The sequence below is a fragment of the Portunus trituberculatus genome, chromosome 1, assembly GCF_017591435.1.
Source record: "Portunus trituberculatus isolate SZX2019 chromosome 1, ASM1759143v1, whole genome shotgun sequence".
Taxonomy (NCBI): Eukaryota; Metazoa; Arthropoda; class Malacostraca; order Decapoda; family Portunidae; genus Portunus; species Portunus trituberculatus.
Window position 1 is genome coordinate 2,003,283 of NC_059255.1, and position 10,000 is coordinate 2,013,282.

Sequence of the window (10,000 nt, forward strand, 5' to 3'; positions counted from 1 at the left end):
TTAAATCTTGCACTGGAGAGGTGGACAGAATAGAGGTGAATAATTAAAAGTACTGGTTAACTCTTGCATTAGTGAGGTGGACAGAATAATATAGATGTCTTCAATTCGTTCAGTTCATAGAAAGGTGGAAATATAGAAGCAGAATGTGGGAAAGAAAAGGATGAATAACTGACAGTACTGGTTAACTCATGCATTAGGGAAGTGGACAAAAAAATGGTGAAAGAAACAAAGCAGTCTTATGCAGCGAGAGTGGAGGAAGGGAGGCACAAATCAGCAAAATCAGAAGAGCAATTGGCATGAAAATAGCGGAAGAAGATAGCAAGATATCCAACATTCGCTTTGTTGTGGTGAAAAGTCGCAGTGTATGTTAATGTGTGGTGGTGGTGGAACGAACTCTCCCTTGTTCTTGAATAAAGGAAAGAAAAAAAAAAGATGAAATGTGTTCTGTGTTTGGATGTGAGTGTGTTTTTCTTTTCAGGTTTATAAGGCATGTTTGGAATTGTCTCTGTCTCTCTCTCTCTCTCTCTCTCTCTCTCTCTCTCTCTCTCTCTCTCTCTCTCTCTCTCTCTCTCTTCTGTAAAATTGTCACGTTTCTCTCCACCACCACCAACACCACCACCACCGCTATCATCATCACCACCACCACCACGACCACCACCATTATCAACACCACCACCACCACCACCATACTACTACTACTACTACTACTACTACTACTACTACTACCACTGCCACTACTACTACTACTACTACTACTACTACTACTACTACTACTACTACTACTGCCACCACCCCACCACATGTACTTTGTCCTCTGAAATATTCGGCCACCTAATCTGGCAATATTGTCAATAAATTCCTCTTACTTTATTGGCACACAAATTTTTCGCTAAAATCAGAGTATATTTTTAGCAATTCACTCCTTCATGTCCGCAGGGCCTGGCTGACGGACGCGCCCACACACACACACACACACACACACACACACACACACACACACACACACACACACACACACACACACACACACACACACACACACACACACACACACACACACACACACACACACAAATAAATGAAACACATATTGATATTTTTATACCATACTACCAGAGAGAGAGAGAGAGAGAGAGAGAGAGAGAGAGAGAGTAAATTTAAACTCAAAAGCAAGCAACCCGGAAGTAACCCAACCTAACCTAACCTAACCTAACCTAACCCAACCCAACCCAACCTATCCTAACCTAACCTAACCTAGCCAAGTCTGAGGCAGCAATAACCCGTCTCATTGACTGACAGGAGATCACACCGTCACTTTAAACTCTCCCATCACGCTCTCACCTCTTCCTCTCCCTTTCTCACCTCTCCCTCTCCCTCTCTCCCTCTCTCCCTTGTATTCCAAACTTGTGAGAGGAATTCTGGAGCCACGGAAGCTCAATTTTGAAGGTCTTCCAGGATAAAACATGAGATCGAAGGGTGGAAATGGAAAGATCAAGTCCATTTTTAGTCTGTTCCAATCTCAAGCTTTTTTGTGGATGAAGGATGCAAGTTTTAATGGTGTTAATTAAAATGCGGGGCGTGTTGCTATTAGCGGGATTATCGTGTAGAGAGAGAGAGAGAGAGAGAGAGAGAGAGAGAGAGAGAATTTTCATCATCATTACTTCATGTATTTAAGTTTCTCTCTATTATTATTATTATTATTATTATTATCATTATTATCATTCCCGTCTATTTCTCATGTTTTCATTAAGATTATATTTTATGTTGTTCTTGTTCGTGGTGGTGGTGGTGGTGGTAATAGTGGTGTTGATGATAGTAGTAGACGTAGTAGTAGTAGTAGCAGTAGAAGTAGAAATAGTGGTAGTAATAGTAGTAGTAGTAGTAGTAGTAGTAGTGGTAGTAGTAGTAGTAGTAGTAGTAGTAATAGTAATAGTAGTAGCAGTAGTAACAGCAGCAGCAGTAGTAGTAGTTGTAGTAGTAGTAGTAGTAGTAGTAGTCGTAGTAGTAGTAGTAGCAAATGCAATAAATACTTTCTCATTTTCCTGTGAAAGAAAACGAGAGGCGGTGACAATTCCAAACTATTCCGTTTTCTATGAGGTAAAGGGGGAACTTTTCTACAGCAAAGTCTCAATAATGATTTAAAAGTATTATTAGTCCGGGGAGAAGGAGGAGGAGGAGGAGGAGGAGGAGGAGGAGGAGGAGGAGGAGGAGGAGGAGGAGGAAGTGGAGGAAGAGAGAAAGGATATTATAAAACCGCAAGGAGAGTATAATGAGAGAGAGAGAGAGAGAGAGAGAGAGAGAGAGAGAGAGAGAGAGAGAGAGAGAGAGAGAGAGAGAGAGAGAGAGTCGTGAAGAAAGAATAATATGTTAATGAGAGGAACGAAAGAAAATGAAGAAAGAAAAATGAGAAAAGAAAGAGTAAGAGAGAGAGAGAGAGAGAGAGAGAGAGAGAGAGAGAGAGAGAGAGAGAGAGAGAGAGAGAGAGAGAGAGAGAGAGAGAGAGAGAGAGAGAGTGGTGGAGTAGTAGTGGTAGTAGTAGGTAGTGGTGGTGGTGGTGGTAGTGGTGGGTGGTGGTAGTGGAGTAGTGGTGGTGGTGGTAGTAGTGGTGGTGGTGGTGGTGGTGGTGGTGGTGGTGGTGGTGGTGGTGGTGGTGGTGGTGGTGGTGGTGGTGGTGGTGGTGGTGGTGGTGGTGGTGGTGGTGGTGGTGGTGGTGGTGGTGGTGGTGGTGGTGGTGGTGGTGGTGGTGGTGGTGGTGGTGGTGGTGGTGGTGGTGGTGGTGGTGGTGGTGGTGGTGGTGGTGGTGGTGGTGGTGGTGGTGGTGGTGGTGGTGGTGGTGGTGGTGGTGGTGGTGGTGGTGGTGGTGGTGGTGGTGGTGGTGGTGGTGGTGGTGTGGTGGTGGTGGTGGTGGTGGTGGTGGTGGTGGTGGCAGCAGTGGTGGTGGTGGTGGTAGCAGCAGTAGCAGCAGTGGTGGTGGTAGTGGTAGTAGTGGTAGTAGCTATTGTTGTCACTTTAAATAATTGAATTGGCAACTGTTTGACTTATTTTATTTTTTTCTTTTTAGTTTTATTTCTGAATTAAAGAAAAAATTGCACTCATATATAACAAGAATCTCCGTATTAAAATTTCCATACTTTTTTCTCCTATTGTCTTATTCTGGAAAGTAAATCTCTCTCTCTCTCTCTCTCTCTCTCTCTCTCTCTCTCTCTCTCTCTCTCTCTCTCTCTCTCTCTCTCTCTTCTTTTATTCAAGTGTGCTTTTCTTTCTGCTTACGTTCGCTTCTCTTGTTCTTATTTCTCCTCCTTCTCCTCCTCCCCGTGCTTCACTTCCTCCTCCTCCTCCTCCTCCTCCTCCTCCTCCTCCTCCTCTTGGAAGATATTGTACTTTTCATATTTGTATCTACATGTACATCTGTCTCCTTCTGCTCCTCCTCATCCCCTCCTTCTGCTCCTCCTCTTCCTCCTCCTCCTCCTCCTCCTCTCATTTCTTCTTCTTTTGATTTTTGTTCTTTTTTGTTTCGTTCTTTTCTTTCACTGTTATTATTATTATTATTATTATTATTATTATTATTATTATTATTATTATTAGTAGTAGTAGTAGTAGTAGTAGTAGTAGTAGTAGTAGTAGTAGTAGTATTTTACAACTATTAGTATTATCATCATTAATATCAAGAAAATCCTCAATACTACACACACACACACACACACACACACACACACACACACACACACACACACACACACACACCCGGTAGCTCAGTGGTTAGAGCGCTGGCTTCATAAGCCAGAGGACCGGGGTGGAGATATTTGGGTGTGTCTCCTTTGACGTGTAGCCCCTGTTCACTGTTCACTGTCCACTGTTCACTGTTCACTGTCCACTGTTCACTGTTCACTGTTCACTGTCCACTGTTCACTGTTCACTGTCCACTGTTCACTGTTCATTGTCCACTGTTCAGTGTTCAGTGTTCACTGTTCACTGTTCAGTGTTCACCTAGCGGTGAGTAGGTACGGGATGTAAATCGAGGAGTTGTGACCTTGTTGTCCCGGTGTATGGTGTGTGCCTGGTCTCAGACCTATCCCAAGATCGGAAATAATGAGCTCTGACCTCATTCCGTAGGGTAACGTCTGGCTGTCTCGTCAGAGACTGCACCAGATCAAACACTGAAACACACACACACACACACACACACACACACACACACACACACACACACACACACACACACACACACACACACACACCTACCTCTCTTCACCTGTCCTCCCCAGCCAAACACTTGTGCATTGGTTGTTAGCTCAGTATTGCCTCAGAACTGACAACCTGACTGCTGAGTGTATTCCAGTGTCTCTCTCTCTCTCTCTCTCTCTCTCTCTCTCTCTCTCTCTATCTATCTATCTATCTATCTATCTATCTATCTATCTATGTATATATCTATCTATTTGTCTTTGTCTGTCTGTCTGTCTGTCTCTCTCTCTCTCTCTCTCTCTCTCTCTCTCTCTCTCTCTGACACGCGCGCGCGCACACACACACACACACACACACACACACACACACACACACACACACACCTAACTCCTCGCACTATGAAGCATATATCTAAGCTCGTGTTGTATTTTATTCGTCTTGCAAATCTATATTGAAGTGATTTGAAAGTTAGTTAATCCCTTTCAGCCTATCAAAAACATCCCAAAATAATCTTAAGTGCTTTGAAATTGAGATGATGCTTGCTTTGTGGGTCCGAGGGGTCTTCAAGCGCACGGGTTCGAATCCTGTCTACGGTTGAGTGAAGGTTGGGCTTCCTCACTCTGGGCAACGGTTTTCCTAGCGGGTGGGGTTTGAGATAGGAGGTACCTCAAAAAGTATCACCTTTAGCCCAGAAATTCCCGTAATAAGGCCACATGTTATAAAGGATAAATGTACCTTTGTGTTTCTTTCCTTCCCTGTCCTCCTCTCCAGTGCATGAGCTAACCAGTATTCTCAATCATTGGTCACCTTTGCTACTAAACTATGGAACGCCCTACTGCTTGTCTTAGCCCCTTCACTACTGGGACGCATTTTCACCTTGAGTTTTGGGTGTGATTAGACGATTTTATTGACATCAGGAAGGGTCTATGGAGTTCAGAAGATTAATGGGCAGTCTTCACTATTGTAATCCCTCATATAAGTTCCTGAAGCTGTTTAAAATCATCAAATAGTAACCAGAATGAATATGAAATCGTGTCTTGGTACTGAATGGGTTAAGCCAATATTTCTCTCTCTCTCTCTCTTTCTCTCTTTCACACACACACAATGACTGTTTTCCAAGGCCACAGAGATGACTAGTGGGGTTTACAAGAGTGTTTCTCCAGTTAATAATACAAAAATCTTGTCAATCTGCCTCTAGAAACGTGAAAACACCTTAAAAAACACGTATCAATTTCAATACAGCCCTTTAGAATAATGGAAGTGAAGTACAGAAGGCTTTAAAAAATATGGGGCCTTAATCTCACGTCACCTTACCAAACCTCACCTTTTCTCTCTTTCCAGGGCGAGTTTTCCACCTACGAAGAAGAGGGAAGCTTCGAGTGTCTGCCGTGTGCCGAGGGGTGCGAGAGCTGTGAAGATGGAAGTCCCTGTGTTGTGTCCCTCAATTGGGTGATGCGAGCTGCCATCCTCACCCTCTCCATCATCATCATCCTGTGTTTACCTATTGTCGTTTTCTTCACTTGGAAATTTGGCAATGTAAAGGTAAGATTAGGTTAGGTTAGGTTAGGTTAGGTTAGGTTAGGTGTGTGTGTGTGTGTGTGTGAGAGAGAGAGAGAGAGAGAGAGAGAGAGAGAGAGAGGTAATTTGTCATGTAATACTAACAAAATTAAATGCATGTATTCTCTCTCTCTCTCTCTCTCTCTCTCTCTCTCTCTCTCTCTCTCTCTCTCTCTCTCTCTCTTTCAAATCCAAGACAATCCCTCACAAGACTTTGAGTTGCTGAATCATCTCCTCCTCCTCCTCTTCCTCCTCCTTCTTCTCCTCCTCCTCCTCTTCCTCCTCCTCCTCCTCCTCTTCCTCCTCTTCATGTGTTCCTAATACAGAGATCATCTTCTCTCTACTGTCCAATAAGAAGTTGTAAATGGAGGAGGAGGAGGAGGAGGAGGAGGAGGAGGAGGAGGAGGAGGAGGAGGAGAAGGAGAGAAAGGGAGAGTAGGTGAGAGTAGGAGGAAAAGGAGGTGAGATTACTGTGGGAGAGGCTCAAAGTGGGATAATTCTCTCTCTCTCTCTCTCTCTCTCTCTCTCTCTCTCGCTCCACTTTGTCTTCAATGACGCAGGTGATGGAGAGAGTGAGTGGGAAAGTGAGAGGGAAAGGGAGAGAGAGAGGGAGAGGAAGAGGGTGAGGTAGAGGGAGAGGGAGAGGGAGAAGGAGAGAGAGAGAGGAGAGGGAGAGGGAGAGGGAGGAGGAGGGGGAGGGGGAGAGAGGGAGAGGGAAAGACTATTGAGTTACGTATGAACGAAGCACAGAGAGCAGAGAGAGAGAGAGAGAGAGAGAGAGAGAGAGAGAGAGAGAGAGAGAGAGAGAGAGAGAGAGAGAGAGAGAGAGAGAGGTGAAATGCTGTGATATCAAGTGTTAAAGTACCAATGCTCTCTCTCTCTCTCTCTCTCTCTCTCTCTCTCTCTCTCTCTCTCTCTCTGTGACATTGACAGATGAGCGTGAAAATCTAAGTTCTGAAAAAAAATAACGAGAAAAAAAATTACATTCACAGAGAGAGAGAGAGAGAGAAACAGAGAGAGAGAGAGGAAACAAACACCAAAGCTTAGCAAACTTTCAAACTTCTTATCTCATCTTTTGGCTTCCCCGCGTGTTGTTTATCCTGTTATTGCCCCAAAACTTCACTTTAGACATTTCACCAAGGAAGGGAAGAGAGAGAGAGAGAGAGAGAGAGAGAGAGAGGGGAGAGGGAGAAGGGAATCTTACCTTGGTCAGAGAGGCAAGGTTTCAATAACATCTAAGGCAAGGAAGACACAGACAGGCAGATACTGTGATATTTTTTAGGAAACACTGCTCTCTCACAGCTTCTATTTTTCAAGGCCACGGAGATGATTAGCCGGGTTCTGAACAGTGTTTCTCCACTCAGTAATGTAGAAATGCTGTTAATCTGTAGCTAGAAGTGTCAAAATGCTCTTAAAAACTAGTGTTGCTTATTACTTCTCCTAGTAGTGTAGAAATAGTGTTAATCTGTCACAAGAACTGTAAAAAACACCCGTAAAAACCCGTGTCTCTTATTGCTTTCTTTAAATCCCTTGTGAATTTGGCTAATCCTCTCTGTGGGCTTAGAGAGAGAGAGAGAGAGAGAGAGAGAGAGAGAGAGAGAGAGAGAGAATAAAGCGTTTTTAAAGGTTTTGGTAGACAGATTAACAAGTTTTCCACATCATCAACAGGAGAAACAATAAGTGACATGAGTTTTTAAGGGTGTTTTAACTGTTGTAGTGACAGATTAACAAGATTTCCACATTATCAACTGGAAAAACAAACAGTGACACAGATTTTAGCACTTTTTTTCTCGATTCTAGTACAGATTAACATTTCCACACAACGAGCAGGAGAAACACCCTTGGGAACCCCGCTGACCGTCTCTAGGCCTCGGAAAATAGTTGTGGCGAGACAGCAGAGCGTTTCGGAAAACAGGCCTTTACTTAACAGAAACGAGACTGAGGGCTAAGTTAACAAGACAAATGTGCCTCGAAGGGCTGCTCACTCCCAAGGGACGCTGCCGGGGCTGTGAAGAGGCGGCGAGGGAGAGAAGGAAGGGTGAAGGAAAGCTTGGGGCGATAAGGAGGAAAGGAAAAGAGAGGGAGAGGGAAGAAGAATAGGAAAAGGGAGAAAGAGGACAAGAATGAGCAAAAGAATAAGATAATCAAAAGACAGTAAAATAATAATAATAATAATAATAATAATAATAACAATAATGATATCAATAACAAAGAAGAAGAAGAAGAAGAAGAAGAAGAAGAAGAAGAAGAAGAAGAAGAAGAAAAGAAGAACACGAACAAGAAGAAGAAAAAGATGATAATAGCAATGATAATGTAGAAAACAACAACAACAACAACAACAACAACAATATGAGGAAAGAAGAAAGTTAGCACAACATAGTCTACTCCTCGCCACACATTTTGACCCAGGAGAGAGAGAGAGAGAGAGAGAGAGAGAGAGAGAGAGAGAGAGAGCGACGCAGTGTCATAAGAAATTAGGCAACTTACTCAAACCTCGACTTCTTATTAATTCAGAGGCAAAAATTTTACTCCCAAAAGACGAACGAGAGAGAGAGAGAGAGAGAGAGAGAGAGAGAGAGAGAGAGAGAGAGAGAGAGAGAGAGGGTAAATGGAGCAAGAATCCTCAAAAGTAGAATTTCTTGTATCCTTTGGAGCGGAGAAGGAAAAGGTAAGGATGTTATTGAAGTCCTTTGGATCGAGAGAGAGAGAGAGAGAGAGAGAGAGAGAGAGAGAGAGAGAGAGAGAGAGAGACTATACAGAGGTTACATAGGTAGGTAGATAGAGAGATTGACAGACAGGAATACAGACAGACAGACAGACAGATAGACAGACACACAGACAGATAGACAGACACACAGATAGACAGACAGATAGACAGACACACAGACAGATAGACAGACAGACACACAGACAGACAGTCAGAAAGACAGACAGAGAGACAAATAGATAGACAGACAGACAGATAGATAGATAGGTAGATAGATAGATAAATAGACTGATTGATTGACTGAGACAAATAGACAGACATACAGACATACAAAAAGATAGATAGATAGAGATAGACAGACAGACAGACAGACAGATATATAGATACATACACAGACATACAGACAGATAGACATATAATTATATAGACTGACAAACAGACAGAGATGGACAAAAAATAGATATATATAGATAGAGAGAGAGACAGACAGACAAAGATTAGATAGATAGATACATAGAAAAAATACATGAATGCATACATACATACATACATACATACATACATACATGGAACAATACTAAAAATATTTGTTTAAGCTTCCTCTGTGTGTGTGTTCCGATGTAATCTTTTAATCTTGTTACAAAATTAGTGACTGGTTCTACAAATAGCCACAAAATGCCAATTAATCAACATCATATCAAGTTAGGCGAGGTTTAGGTAAACTTTGTTAGGTAAAGTTAGCTAGTTAGAAAGTTGATTGAGTTGGAAGAAATTTGGTTAAGAGAAGTTAAGTTAGTTGATTATATTAGAAGTTTTATTAAGTTAGAAGTTTGATTAAGTTTGAAGTTTAGGTAAGGTTAGGTTGATTAGAAGTGAATAAAGTTAAGTTAGGTTAAGTTAGGTTAAGTTAATTAATTTAGAAGTTTTATTAACTTAGAAGTTTGATAATGTTAGAAGTTTAGGTAAGGTTAAGTTAATTAGAAGTGAATAAATTTAAGTTAAGTTAGGTTAGGTTAAGTTTGGTTACTTTGCCTTACGTTAAAGTTATGTAAGATAATATTCACTTCACAAAGATTAGGTTAGGATAGGATATGTTAGGTTAGGTTAGGATAGGTTAGGTTAGGTTAGGTAAGGTTAGGATAGGTTAGGTCTGGTTAGGTCAGGTCTGGTTAGGTTAGATAAGGTAAGGTTAGATTACGTTAAGTTACATTAAATTAAAGTTAGCATTAAATTAGATTAGGATAGAGCAGAGATGGATAAACCTTTCCAGTGCAAGGGCCACATTGAAAAAAAAAAAAAAATCACAACCTTCTAATTTCACATACAATATTAACTCAAAACGATTAATATTTGAAATACAAAATAAAAAAGCTTGTAATGAAAAAGCCACTCTCCCAGGCATGTGCACACCAGCGGGAAGGAAATGAAATCCACACAATACTATTTTCTCTTGTTTATTACCTACTCCTTTCAAATTTACTAATATTTCTTTGCCCACATAAATTGCTTAAGCCTTAGTTTGTCCACACTAGGGTTAGATTAAGTTTAGCTATG

The 10,000-nt window shown here is 41.9% G+C and overlaps 1 protein-coding gene across 1 annotated transcript in view; it reads left to right on the plus strand.

Annotated features, from left to right (window-relative positions):
* The window catches only part of LOC123508271 (probable G-protein coupled receptor CG31760), an 83,349-nt gene that overhangs the window by 26,836 nt on the left and 46,513 nt on the right, over positions 1–10,000 (plus strand). Inside the window, exon 4 of the mRNA XM_045261879.1 lies at positions 5,524–5,724. Coding sequence (XP_045117814.1) covers positions 5,524–5,724 — 201 coding nt within the window. The remainder of the gene's footprint in view (positions 1–5,523; positions 5,725–10,000) is intronic.